This window comes from Eulemur rufifrons, chromosome 3 (genome assembly GCF_041146395.1).
Source record: "Eulemur rufifrons isolate Redbay chromosome 3, OSU_ERuf_1, whole genome shotgun sequence".
Taxonomy (NCBI): domain Eukaryota; kingdom Metazoa; phylum Chordata; class Mammalia; order Primates; family Lemuridae; genus Eulemur; species Eulemur rufifrons.
This window is the reverse complement of record NC_090985.1, coordinates 28832162-28853924: the sequence shown is the minus strand read 5'-3', so window position 1 is coordinate 28853924 and position 21763 is coordinate 28832162. Positions and strand designations below refer to the sequence as shown.

Sequence of the window (21763 nt, the reverse complement as noted above, 5' to 3'; positions counted from 1 at the left end):
ATCCCATTCCAATAGGGAAATTGGGAGGTCAGGAGGGAAATGGCATCCCATTCCCTCAAATCTGTATCACTTTAAAACATGTGCACCTATCTGATCTAATTATGTTTAATAGTTGGGATGTAGGTGACATTATTCACACTTTACACATGAGTACAATAAGGACTAGACAGCTTGCTTTGTGGTTTGCATAAGGCACACAGAGAAGAATTTTCCAGAACCCAGTGTCTTTAATTCTATGTCCAATGTCCTTTCTCCTGTAGCTTGCGGGCTCAGAAAGAACTGGCTTGGGTTACCTGACTCTCAGGAAACAGTGATATGCAAAATGTGATAGTCTAGATAAATAAGGGAAATTTCCTAGGAAAGACCAATTTCAATTAAACAAGGAGCATCCATGCAAGGAGGGGTCATGCTGACCTCATTCAAATCGTGCCCCCTCAACCTGGCTTGTATCTGCTCATGACCTGAGACAAGTCACTTGGCCATTGCTGAACTTTGTTACCTCCTCTCTGGTGTGGGACTAACATACCACCCCCTCAGCAACCATGAGGCTCTCCTGAAGGATGGATCCTAAATTTGTGACCTGGCACCTGAGCATCCTGACAGCACCTGACTCCTACCATAGAGCAAGACCCAGAATGTGAGCAGAAACTGAAGCCCTCAGCTCTAGTGGCAGTTTTAGTGCCCTTTCTGGGTGACTTTTGTCTAAAAATGCCCTCTCTGCACTTCAATTTCCTCATCCTCAATAAATATTATCACGCTAATTGCTACTCTTGCCAAAATTTGCATAACATTAAGTGTCTAAGTTGCATTTAGGTCCAAGGTCATTTCTCTTAATAACACCATGTAATGAATAAATGAAGGCACAGGCTGCAGTAATCAAGAGTCTGAAATCTCCCTTCCTCACAGGAGATTCTGCTGAGCTCAGGACACACAGTGAGAGAAGACCCTGGAGTCCTGAGTTGTCATTAGGTAGGAAGACATGCCTGGCATTGATCTGCCCAGCTGGCCCCTTGGTGGCTCCACCAGACATCGGTGAAATCACCAGAGTCTGTTTCATCTTGGGGAAGGATGAAAGATGCCAGCATTTGCATGCAGAATGCTGTGCACTGTTTCCATTTAGAGAAGGGGATACATTTTCCTGTCTTGGGAACTGCTGAACACAAACTCAAAATTTTCCATTCTGAACAGAAGTCACTGAAGCCGACTTTTCAATTCAATTCAATCCAATGAATATTTAGGAAGCGACTCCTCTGCAGAAGGCCCTGAGCTAGGTGCTTCTGGGGACACAAAAGAAGATAGAAATGACAACTGATATCAGCACTGGGCTTAATAAAGCTTCATAGAGCACTGCTTCCGATATTAGTTCATTTCACCCTCTAGTACATTCACACAGGAGATGATGATGATGGTGATAATGACAATGTCCAAGTTAGGGATGAATCAAATGAGGATCAGAGATATTAAGTAATGTTGCCAAAGGGACAAAATTACTTGGAAAAATTGGGACATAAAACCAGATGTCCTAATTTCTGTCTCCTAATCCCAAGTGACTTCCATGGCCCTGTTTCTTTTTCTAGGCTCACACTTGGAGTCAGGTTCCACTTTCTTGCCCCTCTTGAATACCTGTTGTGGGGCCATCCTGCTACAAGCACGTGTTAAGTTCCCACCATGTGATGAACTCTGTGGATTTAGAGATGGCAGAGATATTGGTCCTGGCCTTGAGAATCTTGGACCTCTGGTTACTTGCCCCCTTTCAACAAGGCCATTAGTTAGGCTGTTTGCTTTTTGAAATCTGCCCAAGGGAATCTTATCCCCAACACCATGTATTGTACTAAATCCCAGTCCATTGGGAGTAACCTAGCCTAGAGAACATCTTCAGGACCATGGACAACTCTGTTGGGCAACAGGGTTGCTTGGATGTAGGGAGATTCCAGACTGCCCCTGCATCCTGCATATAGGACTATAGAAAGGAGACATGGAGGGAACTCCCGTTAATCATCTAGAGGTTGCAAATGTTCACTTGAAATTATTTCCTTGTTTACATAGCTTCTTTATTAGATTATGAGATTGATCCAAGTGTTATTCCATCCCTATATCTTTAGTCTTAATATTGTGCTTGATATAAAGTAGGTGATCACAAACATTTGGGGTTTCTTCCTTCTCTCCCTCCTTCATTTACCATAACATAATCTGCATAATGGGTGAGGACTATCCGTATAGGCTCATCCCAGAAAGAGGCCAAGAAGGCTGCTTCTTGGCAGGGCCAGGCATCTGTAGCTCCTTATTTCTTAGTGGGCGCCATGAAGTAAAGTCATTCCCCTTTACACATCTCAGGGGGAGGATTGCTGCACTGTGCACTCAGTGAGGAAAAGAGCGTGGGCTGCACAGTCAGACAGACCTGGGTTCAAGTTCAGTTTTGCTTCTTAGTAGCCATGTCAGTTTGTGAAAGCAGCTCAATGTTTCCTGTCAACAATGTCTGCACTAGTAAAAGATGAAAAGTAACACCTTCACCCCTGTAGACTTAATATGCCTATATTTTTATAAGAAAATATACTGTAATATAGACATTCAATACTTGCTGACAAGGGATCTGAATTATGTATGTGTATCTGCATAGAGAGCTAGATATTGAGAGCACACTACATCACCTGCATTATAGTCTTTAAATAAAAAGTTATAACAGTTGTAACAAGAGTGGGCAGCTCTAGAAGCTGAGCCTTGGAATGGTTATAGAGAGAGAAGGTAGCTTTTCTGATCCAAAATGTCTGATATAAAATTGTTCTAAGTATAATGGAATTAAGTATCATCTAAGATTCTTCTAGGTTTACCCCAGCAAAACCATATACATTTATCCTAATAAGGAGTGGGGTTCAATAGCTTAATATACATCTGATTTATGGACATTTATAAACAAGAGTTCTTTTGTTTCCTTCAATAAACTGTATTAACTTGAAAGCAGCAGCAGCACATTGCCAGGAGAAGCAATGTCAAAGCACGGACCCCCATGGAGTTTGCTGTATTCTTATTGATTGTCCTTAGTATCTGAACTCACATCACAAAATGATCACAGGGTCCCTCTGAATGGCCTCTTTCCAAATGGCTATTTACACACCATTAAATTCTCAACAGATGGAGAAACCAAAGGCTAAAGTGTTCCAAGCCACTGCAAAGTCAGAATCAATCAGAAACATGGGAAAAGTGAACATGCCTTGGAAGTGATTCAATTGGTATTTAAATGTCCAGTGTTTTTTATTCTGCTTTATCTGAAAGGAAACTAAAACCCCAGACTGAATGCCTAGAAACCCCGGTGATGGCCTTTGGGCCTCTGGAGCAGGGTGCACAGGCTTCAATACCAGCTCCATGCTTGGTGACTGCATGATCTGTGGCCAGTTGTTTCTCCTCTTGAAGGCTCAGCTTCCCCCACATAAGCGATGACCATGACGACACCTACCACTCTGGGTGACATGGAAGCATCTGAGCTAACATGGTGCTCAGCAGTGGGAATATTATTTTCCAGACCTGGAGGTGTTCAGAGCAAACCCTGGACTGGGGAGGGATGACTTACCGGAGCTCCTGGTGGACCAGGTGGGCCCTGGTGACCTCTCGGTCCCGGAGCTCCCTGGTAACACAAATCAAACACATGTGAGCCGTAACTTCCTCAACATCTGACCAGGGCCACCACCCACCACGGTCCTTTCCTGACCCAGTGTTTACTTCTCGAATTCCCAAAAGGAACCCAGAGGTATGAGCGTGGGCATTTGCGTTCCTGGCAGAAAGCCAAGCTGAGAGTCTCTGCAAGGTTCCATGTGAGCTCAGCCGTGTGGGTGTGCTCGTGGCCTTTCTACTGCTGCTGCACCCTAAGTCCCCACACTGGGAGGAACTGCACGCCCCTTACCTGCTCTCCCTTCAGGCCTTCTCTCTGCACCTGAGAGACAAACAAGTGTTAGCCAAGGTGTGGGCATTTTCTCAACAGTAGTCAACATCTCTCAGCTCCATTCAGGGGATTCACATGGCATGCTGTAAGGCAGCAGGCCTGACTTTTCTCTGATTTTATGCCATCTGTAGTGTTGAAAGCCTTCTATCCAACTGTGTCATTAGCAGAGTTCTGCCCTATTCTTAGAGGTATGGACTCTGCCAACAGCCCGCTCCTATCAACACAGGAGTCCTGTGCCGGGTCCCTGGTCCCAGCCGCCGGTAACTCACCACAGAGCCCGGTACTCCAGGAGGTCCTGCAGGCCCCACGTCACCCTGCACAGAAATAATGAACATTTCAACATGATGACTCAATGCCACTGTCTTCTGCTGTCTCCTACCTCCAGGGGACCATGTCCTCTCTGCTCCATTACACAAGTCATTGCTCTGCCTGGGCTTGTCCCCTTCTCATAATGTTCACAAAGCCTCAGTGTCTGTCCTTATCTCAGTGTCAAGATCACAGGCTCCTTGAGGCAGGAGTCTGATTTTCTCTTTTGTGCACATCCAGGCCAGTGCCTAGATCTGGTTGGTGTTCCCTGAATACCTCGTGGCCTTTCACAACCATCTGCTGCCTGAGAACAGCCCTTGGTCCACTCTTCAGTGAGCACCTGCTTGTACCAGGCACTGTGTTAGGCACAGTGAGAACAGAGATGAACTCTTGGCATGAACCTCAAGTTCGTGGTTTGGTACATGGTCAGCATTCAATAAATCTTTATCAGATAAATAGCTAAAAAATGCTATGACAATCCCCACTCATCTTCATTAAGTCATTTCATACAAAAGTCTTGTGCCTCTTTCTCCTTAACCCCAGGCCACCTGGGTTCCAGTGACTGTGGATCAACCAGATTTCCCAGGATGCGAGTTACATTTTGGTTCTATATGGGGCATGTTTTTCAACTGTGACCACAGGAAAACCTTTAGTGCTGTTACTCTAGTGCCCTACAGCTCAAGCAAAGAGACTACTTGCAGCCAACATGCCCCTATATGGCCTCGGGACACGACTTCTCCTTTTACCTAGAGCCTAGCTCAGGGAGCATAGGAGCATTCAAAACCTGTCATTAAATAAGTTGGCAAATGCATGAATGAGTCCTGAGTAAATATGAAAGCAGCTGCTAAATCGTAAGGTTCAGGAGTCAGAGTAGATGGCCCAGGACCCACCTGCCATCAGGGATTATATCACATGGACAAGAAGTGTTTTCTCTGACACCAATCTGATACATTCAAGTGTTTCTTCCCAAATCCATTGTCTCCCATCCGTGCCCAAGACATGGAAAAATCATCTTGTTTTTCAACAGTGTTTTTTCTAAAAATCCCAATTAATCATGTCTTTAGGTCCGATACCTCAAGTGTCAATTTTTCTTACTATACCTCCTTTTTGTTTCTCATATATAATAATTGAGTATATATACATGTATATATAATAATTCTACTTTACTATCTCCATGCTGCCACTTCCTGTACATGTGTGCACACACGTGAGCACATGCTTTACACACATGTGTGTGCACACACTACATTTTTTTACCATTCTATAATGTCTCCAGGCATTTCCATGACATCAACACATGAAGATCTCCATGTACTCAGCATCCAGCCCAGACAGATTGTCTCCACTTCTGCATGAGCATCTTTGACTGCTCCAAGCAGAGTGAGTGGTTCTTCTACTCCCACAAACTTTATTAATATTTTGGTAATATATGAATGTTAGAAGACATTCTGAGCTACACTGTATTTTTTGGCATAGCTATCTTTTATATATACATAGCTAGCAGTTGCTACAATGAGAGTTTCTATCTGCCACGCCTTTCTTTAAGGACTTGACATGGATTAACTCTTTTTCCCTATGATACCATCTGTACTATCTTAAAGATGAGGACCCTGGGGCATAAAGATGTTTAGTAATTTATTCAAGGTCACAAATCTAGTAAAGTAATAAAACCAAAAGATTTTCATACAATCATTTTATTTCCAGCATGTGGGTGACACGCTTTTATAACGACCAATTTCAGCCATGCAGTAGCTAGCCTCCACCATGGTCCCAGCAGTGCCTGCTTCCTGGTAGTCAGGTCCTACATGGTGACTTCCCACACTGGACCAGTGTCCGCTTAGGTGACCACAGCAACAGCAGAAGTGCTGGAAAGTGACTTCCAAGACTAGATTATAAAAATGACTGTGCCCCCACCCTCATCACTCACTGCTCAATGGTGGGGAAGCAATTTCCATCTTTGTGAGCGGCGCTCTGGAGAAGCCCACATTAGGAGGCAGAAAAGCCTCTGGCCAACAACCATTGAGAAACTGAGGCCTGCCAATGACCGTGTGAGTGAGCTTGGCAGTGGTTTCTCCAGCCCCAGGGACCTTTGAGATAACTACATCCCACTTGACAGACTGACTGCAACCTCAGGAGAGACCCCAAGCCAGAACAATCAGCCATGCTGTCCCTAGGTTCCTGCCCTCAGAAACTGTGTAAGATCATAACTGATTGCTTTTGCAAACTACTAAGATTCAGGATCATTTGTTACACAGCCATAGATAATAATGCAACCATGTAGTCAATCCAGTAAAACTGTTAATATGGCATAAAAATGCATCCTCTGACAGTCAGATCTGCAGTAGATCACTGGATGGACAGATAGATATTATTAATACGAACCTCAGGCCTTTGTCTATAATCAGATCCACTGCAGGGTCTTGGGCAAGATAACCCTTATTTGGGGGGCAACTCTCATCTGTAAAATGAGGGAGTTTAAAAATATCATCTCCTCCCATGGTTCTAATGTCTCTCTCTAACTGTATAGCATCTTAAGATCTATCCCAGTGATGCCATCTCAGAATGAGATGAGAGGCATCATATCACCTGAGCCTCACTGGGTTTCTTAATTATTCCAGAAACACCCCCCCCCAAGAACATGCCACGGCCTTTTACCTTGTCCTCCCACTCCTGCTGCATTCATCATCAGAAGCAATGATAACTCAGAAATTTCCCAAATGCAAGGGGCAAAACCAGATCTATAAGTGAGGCGGAAGTTGGAATTTATAATACACACACACACACACACACACACACATGCACACGCATACACAGACGGCAGCAGGAAACAGACTCATCACCTAGATCCAAACTTCAAGGATCATTCCCCCTTAGTGACTTGAAATAAACCACCTATTTTAGGATTTAGCATCCCCTGTCAAGGAACTGCAGGAATATATTAAAATCCTGACACTAGGATAATATAACAATGTACATCTCAACTCTAAAAATACTTAGAAGGAGAGGGACTAATTAGCTCAGCGGGAACTGAAGCCTGAGTGAGCGGATGTGGAGGACATTAACATTCTCCAGTCCGCACTCCTAAGCTGATGTTTGTGTCAGCCCGTACTGTTTATTTATTTATAACATATACCTTGTCTGCTTCTACAAAGAGTCTGAGCGGCCTTTTTTCCTTATTTTGAGCATATTCTGGGAACTAGACTGACTGAGACGATGAGCTTCACCTGAACCCCGCAGTCAGCCATGCTGAGCAGAAGCGATGCTGCTTGGGTCTCACCGTCCCAGTGGGGCTTCTTCTCCTGGCTCGGCCCCCTCCAAGCCCATGTCTGATGTCTTCCTGAGGGCCTGTCTAGGACCCGAGAGGAACATCGCCCTCTTGTACTCAAACACAGGCTGTGTCTCATTACGCTCCCACTACAATCTAGAATTCAACATCACACCTTCTCTTGTTACCCTGCATGCTCAGGAAGGTCATTATTCTCATGTACACCTTCGTAAATACTTCACCATTTGCAAAGAATTTTTGCATGCAGTTATTTCTGTTGAGATACAGAAATTCTAAGCAGCATATTTATTTAGTTTTAAGCCTTGTTGGAAGATGTTCTAAAATGGATGACCAATATGATAAAATATAACTTATGTTTTTTGTTTATTAAACACCTAGTATATTTTATCACTCATATTCTGATAAAAAGAATCTGTAAAATGTTGTAGACCCGAGGGAAGGAGAAAAGGAGGAAGAAGAAGAGAAAAAGAAGTATTTATAAGATTATTTTTCCATTTACTCATAGCCTTTTCCTAGTCCAAAAAGCATTTTGCATAGCATAAAATTTTAATACATCTGAATATTATAGAATAGGAATTTTATTTTTGTTTTCTAATGGCCTTTTATCCCTAGAGGTAGGAAAAAATTAAATATGATAGCTGGAAATGTCTGAGTTCCTGATGTCCAACTCACCACCTTTGTGAGCACTTTGTTCCCTGAATGGCATCCCAGGCCCCTCTCCCTGCTCTGTTCAGGTGGGCAGTTCACACACCTGCTTGTTCAGCCTCCAGAGTCATTATACCCCGGGTATTGCTTACCTTCTCTCCCTGGGGCCCTGCCATGCCAGGAGGGCCAGGCCTTCCCTGGAGTAAGAAAGAAAAGGTGGGTTAGGACAAGCATTAAGGACACCATGGTGGAGTGGGGAAGAGGAGGTCCGAGGGCAACTGCAGCTCTGAGCTGTGTGGAGCTGGGCTCCTCCTCAGAAGCCAAGGTCCGCTTAGACCAGCCTCTCTGGACTGTGCTCAGCACTAAAAAGCTCTTCCCCAACTAACCCATGCTCCACATCTCCATGGTTTCTTCTTTGGAATCGTGCTGGTCCTGTAGCGTGGATGATGCATTGTGAGGATGCAAAGGCCTGTTTCCTTAGGGGTGTGAGGGTGTGAGCAAGAGGCAGAGGAAGCAAGTAATTGAGATCTGCCAGGGGCCCTGGGGCATGGAGGGCAGAGCCTGATGGAGCCTGGAAATTCTGGGGATGCTGAGCGCCAGTGAGGCTCCAGGCACCAGGGAAAAGGGAAAGGCCCACCCAGATTCTGCCACAGGAAAACCAAGGTCCCAGAGAGCTCGCACAGCGGACGCAGAGGACATGTCCCTCCTGCTCTCCAATGTCCCCATATGGAAGCCTTCCAAGAGTGGCCAAGAGGAAGGCTGAGCATTCAGAGCTCCTGTGGGAGCAGGATGCTAGGAGAGGCTCCAGGAGCCCCTGCACCAGTGTCGCCACGCCAGCCTCAGCACAGAAACACAGAGTCTGCAGGACAGCTATGGAGTCAGCACGCATCCCACTGGCAGAGTGAATTTTACAGCAATTTATCCTAAGACATACCTAGAGATGCACTCAAAGGTGGATGCAAAAGCACCTCCGCACCCCTCTTCGCTCTCACAGCAAAGATCTGACAGACCTACAGGCCCAGGACAGCAGCACCTCCCCGGGCGGCTCACTCTGCTCCCTCGCACCCTGCGCCATCAGCACTTCTCTACCTGCTGGCTGACTCTTCCTCCACACCCTCCTGGGGAAAGAGCCTCTTCCCTCCTGGCCTTCACCAACTGGGCATTCCTGGTGCCCAGAGCCAGGCCGGGCACAGAGGCAGCACTCAATGGATAGTTTTAAGCAAATTAATAAACTGTGGCAAACTCACACCATAGAATACAAATCAGTCATTTGAGTCACGCTTTGGGTGAATATTTAAGAAAAAGGTTACAAGTTTATGATATAATGTTGAGGGTGGAAGAACAAGACACAAAATAGTATGATTCCTATTTGTTAAATGACAATAGACAGAAATCCAGGTATTATTTCTGGGAGATGGGATTAGCTATCAATTTAGTTTATATGATAATAATATAGTATATTTAAACTTTATGTTGAATATAATTAATTTGTATACTTTAATTATTTAACCTATAATTCAATTTTTATATTTATATGAACATATTAATTGACTAATATATTATGTTAAATTGTACTATGTGATATTGTATTTTCCTAATTGGCTTTAATATAGATGTATGATTTTAGGTTTTATTTAATTTTAATTTTTTAACCATTGAAATATTTAAATTTAGTTACTTTTGGAATAGATCGTACATTCTGATGGCTCAAAATTTAAGTGTGTAAAAGTTTTCTTCCCACCCTATCTGCCAGCCACCTAAAATCCTCTTCTGGGGGCAAATTAGCAGGGAAGTTATCATTTTCTTATTTATCCTTCCAGAGATGGCCCATGTCTATATAAATCACAAATATGTTTTTCTCCACATCATTCAAAACATCACTTCCCAATGAACAACGTGTCTCATAGACCATCCATATCAGCACAGTAAGGGTTTCTTCTGAATTTCCACAGCTTTATATCATTGCTTGACTCAAAGCTTCCTGATTTATTCAACTTGCTTCTTGTTAATGAGCATTTGGGTTGCTACTAATCTTTTACTCTGTGGACGACATTGCCATGGTCACCCCTGTACACACATCACTGTAAACACGTGCACATCATCCACAGCTTCTACACTGACGACAACATGTCATATCTTCAATGCAAAATGGATGTGAAGTGTATGCCCTGGGACCCCTGGCGCTCTGGCGTGCAGGGGGTCAGAGTGTGGCTGTCCAGCTGGGGTCTGGCCGCTGAGCCCCCAGAGCCTCCAGTGGAGCAAGAAGGAAGCCCAGGCACTGAAGCCAACAGGGCTCCGTGCCGGGGTCCAGCCCACCTACCTGCTCTCCTGTCTCCCCAGACTTCCCGGGGAATCCATCCAGGCCTCGTTCCCCCTACAAAAGAAAGAAAATGAAGAAATGAAAAGAACAAGCAAGTGATCACCAGGGAGAAGCCACCTGGACATCCCTGTGGCCACTGTCACAGATAGGGAGGGTCACCTCTCAATGCAGGAGAGCCGGATGCACACACACAGCAGCCCTACTGTGGATGGACGGTGGGGGCCAGGGAACCTGGGTCAAAGGTCAAAGAAACCTGATTCTAACCTCTGCTTTTCATTTTTCAAATCAGTGACCAAGGGATGGCCATGTGCCTTCCATGAGCCACACAGTGCCTTCATCTCATGGGTCTTTTTGGGGGTGAAGCAATGGACAAGTGAAGTTTGTAATGAAGTTTATGTATCATTCATTTATCCAGTAAGTACGTGTCAACATCCACAATGTTCCCAGTGGTTGGAACAGACCCAGGAGTTGGCTAAGAGAAGCCGCCCCTGGCACATCCACGTGCTTACGCCGGGACAGAGCTGGGCCAAATCTCTTACTAGCTGTGGGATCTTGGGCAAGTCACTTCACCTCTCTGAGACTGTTCTGTGTACTAGAATATCCCTTCTTCAATAGACACCTACGGCTAAGTGATGAGGTGACATGTCTAAAGACCTGCCATGACAGGCAGGCAGAAATGCCCGTGTTCTCCCAGCTGCACCCACAGACGTCCCTGTGTTCTCCTCACAGGTTGACTCAGTGTCTGGTGTGCTCAGCTGGCCTCCTGCGTCCAGGTGGCTGCCGGAACTCGGTGGGGGGTACAAAGGCAGGCGCTCCCCAGGTAGGTTTGTGCCAACAGGAACAGCTCTCGTAGGGCAGCCCCGCAGTGCGGCTCCCTCCTCAGGGTCCCCAGGTCCAGCACTTTCTTTCCTGCTTCCACACACTGTGCCTCATGTCCCCTCTGCTGGCTCTTCTGCTGGCACCCTTCAGGGCTCAGCTTGAATGTCACCCCCTTGACTTTTCAATTTAAATCAGCACCATATTCTTCTCTGGTGTGGCCTCACCTCCACCTCCCTCGCTTCCTGTAATTCAACTTGCATTTTGGATCGCGTTTGCCTTCCTCACTCACATGAGGACGTGCCGTGTGCTCATTCCTTCATCCTTGTGTCCCCAGCACCCAGCCAGCCTCCCAGAGTGATCGTAGGTGGCATTTATTGAATGACCAGAAGATTACACACAAAAATTATTTGAAATGTAATTTGTCTGTAACTTTATTTCTCAAGTTGTTCTTTCTGTTTTCTTTTTCTTTTTAATGTCAGTGGCTTTCTTTCAGGATGTCGTTTCTCTCGACGTGGTTGAAGATTGTTTTTCTGCTCACCATTGCTGTGCTCATGCGTGTCCCGGGTGGTCTGCCTGTGCATGTCTACTGTGTTGGCCACAGCCCATCTCTGGTGACAGCAGGGTTGGCGGGGGGGGGGGGGGACACTTTGCCTGGGGGTGCAGCAGTATTTTTACTTCTTTGTGCAGGTGTTCCTATTCCTTCTAGAGATTGCTGGTGACCTGGTTCTCTCCTTTTTCTGTGGACAAACACTGCCTTCCCACCGCCCAGTTCAAGCAGGGGGCAGGGAAGGGCTGCCTGACTCCGCTTCCCCCACGCAGGGCCTCAAAGTCATTGCTGACTGCCCATTTTAAACCCCCGACTCCCCACAGTCATTGATTTGAACTTGGGGTTGTCCAGCACCTCTCTCAGCTCTGCAGTTTGGTTTGTAGTCCCCCCATCTTGCAGCTATGTAGACGTCAGGTTTTCTGTCTCTCAGAAGTTGTTTACAAATTCTGGAACACGATGTGCACATTTTTGTTTTCAAGCACTGCTTTCATCAAATGAGATTTGGACTCATGGGAGGAGAGTTGCATGTGCCTGTCTCCCTGCTAAGCAATTCCACATCTGTGGCCACATCTTCTCCTCCAAGCTCTGTGAGGTTGGCAGGCCCGAGGGCCAAAAACAGGTGGGGAAACTGAGGCCCAGGGAAGTGAAGCCACTTAACTGTAACTGGGCATGCTAGCACTGGCCCAGAACAGCCCTCCTTACCCTTAATCCTTGGTCCATTTTGACTGCCCCACAGGGTCTGGGCAGAGCCCCTGGCAGAACACATGGGCTCTCCCTTGGGTTCTCAAAGTGGTTGAGTTGGTCTGGGTCTCAGGACCCACAGAATCTAACCCTCCTACTGATAAGTGAGGACACGGACAGTCTCAGGGGTGCACCTTGTCCACGGTAGGAGGGCAGTAGGCTACCCTCCTAAATATCACCCTGGAACCTGGCACTTCCACAGGGCTCAGAGCAAAGGGAAGTGTGCCGACTAGCTATGCACCAAGCTCTGCCTCGAAGCAGAGGGCTCTGTCCGCATTCCAGTTCCTGCCACCTTCCTCCTGCAGACCAAGAGGAGCGAAGCCTGGGGCCAAGATCTCTCCCAGCTGCAACTCGGGACAGCTGCAGGTACACAGAGAGGGTCTGGCTGGACATGGCACCAGCAGTCTATACAGCCAGTCAGCACAGAGAAGAGAGCCAGGAGGGCCATAGCTGCAGGGCTGGCAGATAGGCGCTGAGAGCAGGAGCGAGAGGGGTGAGCATGAGAGGATGGAAGAGGGCAGGAAGTGAGCCGGGGGGGACAGGGAGAGATAGACAGAGACTGGGACAGAGACAGAAAGAGACAGAGACAGAAAGAGATAGAGACAGGGAAAGACAGAGAGAGACAAAGACAGAGACAGAAACAGAGATAGAAAGAGACAGAGAGAGACAGAGACAGAGAGAGACAGAGACAGGGAGAGACAAATGGAGAGATAGAGAGAGAGATATAGAGATAGAAAGAGACAGAGATAGGAACAGAGACAGAGAGAGAAAAAGACAGAAACAAAGAGGGACAGAGAGAGTTAGAGGGAGACAGGGACAGTAGAGACAGAGAGAAACAGAGACAGAGACAAGGACACAAACAGACAGACAGAAACAGAGAGACAGGGACAGAGAGAGAAAGACAGACACAGAGAGCGGCAAACGGGACAGAGAGAGAATTTGAGAGAGAGACAGACTCAGGCAGGGACAGGGAGAGACAGGAGGAACAGCACACAGAGCAGGGTCCCAAACTGAAATGCCCGGTAGCCGCTGGGCGGTGAGTGGAGCAGGAGGGCAGGGTCGGCCTGAGCCACCCTGGAGGGCCCACTCCCCACCTGAGGGCTCTGCACACAGAGCTGCTGTCACCTGGGTTCTGGTGGGTTTCTGCCACCACTGCACTGGCCACCCAGGCACAGCCACGAACAGGGCTCATGGGGCTGCTGCACAGACTGAGAGCGGGGCCGGGGCTGGCGGATGGAGCTGGACGCCGGCGGCGGGCCCAGACCCGAGCTCTCCCACACTCAAGCTGCAGGATCTTGGACCAACTCCTCAGCAGCTCTGGGACTCAGTTTCCCCGCCTACAAGCAGGAAGCATGATATTTACCTGATAAAACTGCTGTGAGGTTAAGTGAGCTAATCTATGTAAAAAGCTTTCAACAATGCCTGGCACGGGGAAAGCATATATTAAAATTAGTTAAGCAAAACAAAGTGTGGGGAACAAGGTGGGGGATAGAACAGTAAATCAGTTGAAAGAGGGAATGGCATGGAGGGTGGGACAGAAGGGACCAGGAGAGTGATGAGGGTGGAGAGAGACCTGGGTTCTAATCCTGATTCTCTGGACAACCAGCTGCTGCAGGCAGAGAAACCACCTGCCTCTGGGTCTCCATTTCCTCACTGGGTTGAGATGATGAGATGTAAGGGAAAATGCAGCTGCATTACAAGAACTCTAAGATCTCTGACTTTTGTATTGTTTAATTGATGGAGACATGCACGTTTACACAAATTAAAGGGACTCAACCTTTGTTCTGAGAACCAGGAGTTGAAACAGGCACTATCTCATTTAAAATTTACAGCAACCGTATGATGTAGTGTTCCTATTTTCAGTAAAGAAAACTGAGTCTAGGAGACTAACTGCATCCTCCGGTTCAGACAGCTCCAGAGGGGAGGACTGGGCGTCTCCGTCTTGTCCCCGCTAAAGCCACGGCCTCAGTCCCAAGGCTCCGACAGCAGAGGGCGCACGCGCTCCACTCAAAGCCTGGCATCCCTCATCAGGGCCGCCCATTCTGGAGGATTCTGAAATCTGGATGTTTTGATACACACATTTAACATGGGAGGGAGATACATGGTGTGTTTCTTCCCCTTCTCCCTCACATGCAAGGAAGAGCTCATATCAAATCGGTGGAATATCTAACCATCACCAGAGCTGAATGTGAGTCGTCCCCTGACCTCAGCTGCAGCCTTCCCTGGGGCTTTCGGTGACACAGGACAGCCTAGTGTTCCTCTGCTGCTCTCACAGGCCTGGTCCACCTCACTCTGTCCTGCGTCAGTGCCCCCTGCAGCCTCCTAGCCCTCAGCCCCCACCACTGCTCCAATCCATCGCCTTTCCATGGGCCTTCCTTGGATCCAGCCCTGGGCGTCCCTGCTTCCCCAGACCTGACGGCTCCCGCTGCCTGCGGGACCACGTCCTGACCCCTCAGCCTGGGTACAGCACCACCCGCGTCCTTCTTCCTGCCTGGCACAAGTGCACTCACGTCCACTGCTCTCTGTCACCGGAGCACACTCTTGCCCCTGCCCGCCTCTGTGCAGAAAGCCCACCTTCCGTTCTCTCTGCCCACCCCCGTCGGGAGACGGCACAGAACGCTGGGAAGGGATCCTCTGACAAGAACTCCAGTGCCTCTCAACCATGATGGGCTCGTTTATCAAATAGAAATATTTAAAGAGCTTGGCTCACTTTTCATTTGTTTGCTTTTTGGTCAGAATTCGTGAAGTAGCACAGGTAAAATGTCTGGTCCCATGGGAGATGATGCCATTACACCTGACTCAAGGAGATTCCATGAAGACTCTCGTGCCTCCTGCCCCCCAGCCCTGTCCAGAGCCATTTCTCCTTCCTCCGGAATCCGGTTACCCCCAAGCTCTTCCTCGCCGTGACATGTAGGCTCGCTCTGTCCTGCACGGCGGCACTCGGCTTCCCTTCTCCATTAGGCTGTGAGTTGTCAGGGGCATGGCCCCCATCTGCTTTCTCTCATGGTCCCCACAGGACGGGGCACACAGTGATGCTCCCGAATGAATGAACACGTGTGCTGCACTGGGGACTCTGCTTCAACAGTTCAACAGTCAAAACAGAAGCACATGGTGACCACCTGCCGCACTCAGACCAACTAATGTGGTCTCAGGTTATGAAGACGAGTGAAGACGAGTCTATCTTCAGGGAGTTCCTACCCACCCAGTTATGTCACTGTGCTCACCTACTAAGGCGATCACGCCCTAACCCTGTGGCCAGGGGGGAGCCCAGTCCCCCTGGGAGGGGTGAAGATGGCAGTCAGGAGCAGAAAGTCACCCTGGCTTCCCCATCCGACACCTCCAAGCCAATGACATCCATTCCCAGGGTCCTCCACCCACTGGGCTGCCTAGTCCTTCGGGTGAAGTCGCTACCCCCATCCAGTTCTCAGAGCAACCCACCCTAGAGCTGCCAGGGGATGAGTCCTGGAGGGCACTTAGGACCTTGGCACCTGAGGTCTCAAGTTGCTGGGCGCTTGCTCCATAAAGGTTGACCAAATGCACGAGTGAATGTGTGCGTCTGTACACACCCAGCACACAGTGGGCACCCAACACGTACTTATCACAGTGAGACCAGTGGACAGCACCAATTGGGGGTGACAGACTTATTGATGACATCTTGTAAGGCAGAGTCAGGGTCTGAATGGAAGAGACAGAGGTGTACCCGTGTCCACAGGATGGATTAGTCCCTTCAAAATGCCAGTTCCCTTTTGTTAAACACTCAGGTAGCACCTGCCAGGCCCGAAGGCTGTCTGTGCTCTCACAGATCTTTTGATACCCACAGCCACCTGCTGAGATGGCTTCATCAACCCCTAAATGCTAAATAAGGACACAGAGGCCAGAGAGGTTAAAAGCTTATCTGAGGTTCCAGAGCTGGTGGAGGCTCAGCCAGGGTGAGACTCTCATTCCCCCAACTCCAAGGCCAGGGCTCTTCCCAGGTCACCAGGGCCCCCTTGCCCTGAACTTCCCTATCCCCAGCCAGGGCAGGATGCCTGGGGAGCCTCGGGAGTTCGAATGTTAATAGGCACCCAATGGAGTCAGGGAGACGTGGTTTCCAGGCAGAACTGGGGCACACGGCACCCAGCGCTTGGCCCCTTTCATGAGTGGCCTCTCTCTGCCCAGCTACACGCACATCACAGTCTGCTGACCACCCCGAGCCCAGAAGCCCCTAGGCGATCACGCAGGTCTAGTTGTCCCTCCATCACCAGGACCTCCTCATATCTGCAAAGCCATCGGTCACCTCGCCGTGCCTGCAGGGACATCTTCTGGAAAACCCCCAAAGGAGAGCCTGTCTCCTGGCTTTACAGAGCACATCCTGCCCTAGGGCCACCAGGGGTGGGCCGCGTTGCTTTCTGCTAAGGCAGTGCTGGGCACAGCCAGGCAGCTAGAAGGGCCTTTCTGGAGGGAAGATGGAAATTTTATACTTGCTGATAGAATAAATAGGAGAGGTTCTTGAGAAAATAACCTGTCATAAGAAGTCACTAAGAACTGAAAAGTCATCATGCAGCCCAGGCGCCTCGCCTGACAGATGGGGACATGGAGGTGCAGAGAGGAGACCAGCCCCCTCCGAGTCACCCAGCACATCAGCAAGGGGTCAGGAGGCACGCCCAAGGCTGAGCTTAGGCTCACACTCGGCCCCTTCTCTGTCTCTGTCTGTCTCTCTCTGTCTCTGTCTCTCTGTCACCTTCCAGCCCCATACGTATTGTACATGCTGCCCAACACCGCCCTAAGCTTTTTACGAATATTAACTCATTTCATCCTCATCGTACCTTATGCAGTAGACAAAATTACTCTCTGTATTGAGAAAATCCGAGACTCAGAGAAGTCAAATAACTCTCCAAAGGTCACGCTGCTTACAGAGCCCAGAGCTGAAATTCCGTGCAGACTCCAAAGCCACGGTGCAGCCCTGTCCACGACTGTGCTTCCTGGCGCAGACTCGAGGGGCCCCCTGCTGAGCTTCCCCCGTTACCCAGGCCTCACCTGGAGGTGGCCCTCCATCCACTTCCTGAGCTTCCCCCAGAAGTGGGTCCTGCAGGAGGAAGGGCTGTGGGCCAACCCGAAGAGACAGTTCGGGGGAAGCAGGCTTCGTGCTGCACTTGTGGCAACACTTCAGGCCCAGCATGCCACGGGGGAGCCTGATGGGGGGTGAAGAGTTTCTGGCATCTGCTGTCCTTAGAGCAGGCCACAGGGCATCAGGAAACATCGCCTCTTTGCTCTGTGTCCCCATCTGTACAATAAGGAGTGGCCCTCCAGGTTTCTCTGTAGTCCTTTCAAGAGCTGATAACTTGGGATTTTGATAGAAATGTAGCATTTCTTGACTGGAGAAAAGTCTAAACACAAGACTTCAAAAGCTCGCTGGAAAAGCTGCCCAACGCTACCTGGGAAAAGGCTGTTGCTTCAAAGCAGTGCTTTGTTTTGGCAAGAACAAAGCACCGTATGAGTATAGGCTGCATTTCTCACGAAAAAAGGAAGAGGAGATAAATATTTGCGACTATGTCAGTGATGTGCTGGACACTTTGCTCCTACTGTGTCGTCTGATATTCCAGCAAGCTTTGGAGAAGACATTAATACTTCCCCTCTGAAGATGAAGACAGAGGCCCCGCAGCCCACGTGGCTGTCTCAGCTTGTCAGCGGCAGAGCTGGCCCCACAAGGCCTCGGGGGAGCCACCGTCTGCTCACCCGGTCCTAACCTCTCTGGGAAGCCAATCTCACCGTTCCTCAGAGGCTCAGCTGAAGCCACAGCAGCCAGGCAGTTTCAAGACCAGCTTTCAGATGGAGTCATGCCCCTGCCCCGAGCCCGTGGTGGGTGCTGTCTCTCTGTGAGTTCCTAGCTCATGCGGCGTGGCCCGGGCAGCTTCCAGCTGGTTCTTTCATCTGCTCCTGGGCTTCGTCTAAGACTGAGCTCCAAACTTTGTTGTCTGAACCCACCCCACACATCTCCAAAAAGTCCACATTTATACCCCTGCTATTTAAGGTCCTCTGCAAGCTGAGTGCGATCTTGGTTCCCGCATCACCTTTCACCTGGTGCCCAGCGCACCCGACGTGTGAACAGGTGAGGACCGACCGTGGGCTTTGCTTCAGGTCCCACCTGCAGCAGGGAAGGCCCAGGGATGAGTAAGGTGCTGTGCTCAAAGAGCTAAGGGTCTGCATGTGTCGGGGCAGGGGGGAGGGTGGAGTAGAAGACAAATACATGCCACACAAGTGACTGAGGCAATCGGGGTGAAAACTGTACGGGTTCTGGAAACACAGGGGGGCTTCTCAGGGAGTGAAGCATAAACAAAGAGCTAAAAAGGTTCATGCAGATACTGTGGCTGCCTGGCTGGGTGGGTGGGGGACGTGACTGAAGGAATGAGGAGACGAAGGAATGAATGCATCAATCAATCAGTTTAACTTTCCATACATTCTTAGTCAGACTATAGGCTCTTGGCTGAGGGACTATGCATATACTTTTGTGGATATTTTTTATGGAACATTAAAAAAACTAAGCACCTAAAACATAGTTTTTGAATTTTGTAGGCTTTCTTCAATATTCTTTCATGAGGCACAAGACACCGTGGTGCTGGACCAGCGGGCACACAGGGAACCTTTCGATGCAAGCAGAGCTGAGACCCGGCAAGGAGGAGGCTGCTTCTTATTTAATTTCCTTTCCACACTTCAGATCGGTGCTGTGTGATGTGAACCCACATCACCTGGACCCCTGGGACACGTGGGGACACTGACCCCAGACAAGGCCAACCAAAGCCCCTGTGAGCAGGCCCCTCGGGGACCCTGGAATGATCTCCATGAGCTCCACCTGCAGATCCTGTGATACCCCCCCCCAGGACAGTCTCAGCCCAGCCCCAGGCCTCGAGCACATAGAGAAGCCATGGCCGTGGCCCTCTGTCTGAGGGAGGCACCGTCCCCGGCTCATCAGAGCTCCTGGGCTTCTACCCCCTGAGGCCCCATGTTGGTCCTGGCTCTGGGTCTGATGCCCGGGTCCTGGGGGTCTGTATCCCTCCAAGTATAGCCGTTTCTTATCTCAACAACATCTGGCTCTGCACACACTACTGTTCTTTGTGTTGGTTCTGCACTTTCAATTCACCAGCTGTCCTTCCTAGAGGGGATCTGGTCTTAGGCCATGTGATTGTACGGAGTCATCTCTTATTCATTTATTGATTTTGCAAGTGCTTATCAGGGGATGCCTATGTTCCAAGCTCTACTACATTAAGCACTGTACACCTGCAGCCACGCACTCAGCTGACTTCATAAACATCTGTCTTGCCCACTAAACTCTGGGGACCTTGGCAGCAGGGCCTGTGCCTCAGTCTTCCCTGGACCAGGCCTGAAATAGGCGCTCTGTGGGTACAGAGGGGAGACTGAATGCCTGGAGGTCTGTTCCAGACACCTGGCCAGGCACCTGTGACTGTACCCTCAGGTGACAGCCAGTATGTGGACCCCACAGGCCTGGGCCTTCAGCCTGAATCTCTGTGGAGCCAACCACACACTTGGGACGTGCAGCCTGGACTTCCCTCTTCCTTCTACAGCCCGGCCCTGCTGCAGGGCCAGGTCCCCAAACCTTGCTCACTCCTGCACAGGGTGTGTAAATCAGACCCCTGCTCCCTCGAACACCCAGCAACCCCCGCCTCCATGCGCCCAGATGCTCAATTATTAAAAATGCCACTTTCAGGGAACAGAGACCCACAGAGAGGAGTTCTAACCGGTAAACAAATACATAGAAACGTGTTTAAACTCTCAAAAGAACCAAGAAATGCAAATCCTAATGACCAGGGGGTAAGAGTTTTGCTTATTAAAGTTGAAATGATTAAAATTTAATATTCAAAACAAACAAAAATCATGTTTTGGAGCCTGAGCTGGGGCACGATGCTAATCCCTGCCTCCCTTAATTATAAAGAACCTGTCGGAAAGAACACGGCAATGTGCTTTCGGAGCCACAAACAGGTTCATTTTCTTTGACCGGTAATTTCGCTTCTGGGAAAGCAGCCTGAGGAAATCATCATAAATTTGACAACAAATAAATAAATAAAGCTATAGTTTTAAAACTGTCTACCAAAGTGTTTTTTTTAATAGTGAAAAACTAGAAACAGCCCTAAATGATCAACACCAGGGGAACGAGCACATAAGTTATGGTTTATTCACTCAACTGAATGTTGTGTAGCCATTTAAATAAAGTTCTAAAAACTCTACAGCCACATGGAGAAATCACTGCACGTCGGAACCACAGACAGGAGACGCAAGTGAATATATCACGTGTGACGGTGTGAGAAGACATCAGATCTATGAGGGTACGTCGTATGGAACATGTTCCAACTGGGCTTGTATCAGAATGGTAGGATGACAGGCTATTTTTCATATTTTTCAAATATATAGAAATAAATTAAATTAATAATGAAAAATGAATTGTTATAAACTAGAGAAACACGTACTGTGAGAAGATAGAATGTGGTAGACCCTGACAAAGTGTCTGGAACATAGCTCAGGGCCCAGCCCCAGTTCCCGGGACACTTTGCCTTGGATCTTGAGGAGCTCAATGAGCAGGCTTGGAAGAGAAGACTGAGAATTCAGCACTAGATGCTGTTTGGGAAGGGGCGTGGGTGGGATTTTCAGTGCTTGGTTCCCACCCAGTTGAACCTCGAGCAATCTATGACATTAGTACACATGGTAGAACAAGATCTGAGAATTCTCTCATTGTCACCTGACAGCATGGCAATGAAGGAACACCAGCCAGGACCAGCCTAGATATGGTCACCATGGTGACCTACGGTTAAGGGCCTGAGCACAGGCCAGTTAACGGCACATGCAGAATGAGGTTCAGACACCGGGCACCAATGCCACCCCTGTCACCAGTAACCCATCCTTTTGGTTGAGAGCAGATAAGTTACGTAACTTGCTGAGTAAGAGAGATGGGTCCCCCACGGCAGCAGCTAGGACCTCTGATGCCCCAGTCCAGGGCTCCTATAAAGCCTGTCTGGTTGGGAAACCCTCAACTCTGCCTTGGCAGAAAGGATTTCAATGCTTGTAGGTACCGGGTACCAAGGCCATGGCCTTCCTGGCAGATTTACATTTAGGGTGGGAAATTAACACACTGCCTGCACCGGTCCTTCCTGCCACACACACGTGTGCACACACATG

General features: G+C 48.7%; 1 protein-coding gene across 1 annotated transcript in view; it reads right to left on the bottom strand.

Annotated features, from left to right (window-relative positions):
- COL22A1 (collagen type XXII alpha 1 chain) overlaps window positions 1-21763 on the bottom strand; it is a 236758-nt gene that overhangs the window by 133688 nt on the left and 81307 nt on the right. The window contains exons 16-20 of the mRNA XM_069465956.1: window positions 10492-10545; window positions 8324-8368; window positions 4204-4248; window positions 3896-3925; window positions 3566-3619 (exon numbers count right to left, since the gene is read on the bottom strand). Of these exons, the coding sequence (XP_069322057.1) occupies window positions 3566-3619; window positions 3896-3925; window positions 4204-4248; window positions 8324-8368; window positions 10492-10545 (228 nt within the window). The remainder of the gene's footprint in view (window positions 1-3565; window positions 3620-3895; window positions 3926-4203; window positions 4249-8323; window positions 8369-10491; window positions 10546-21763) is intronic.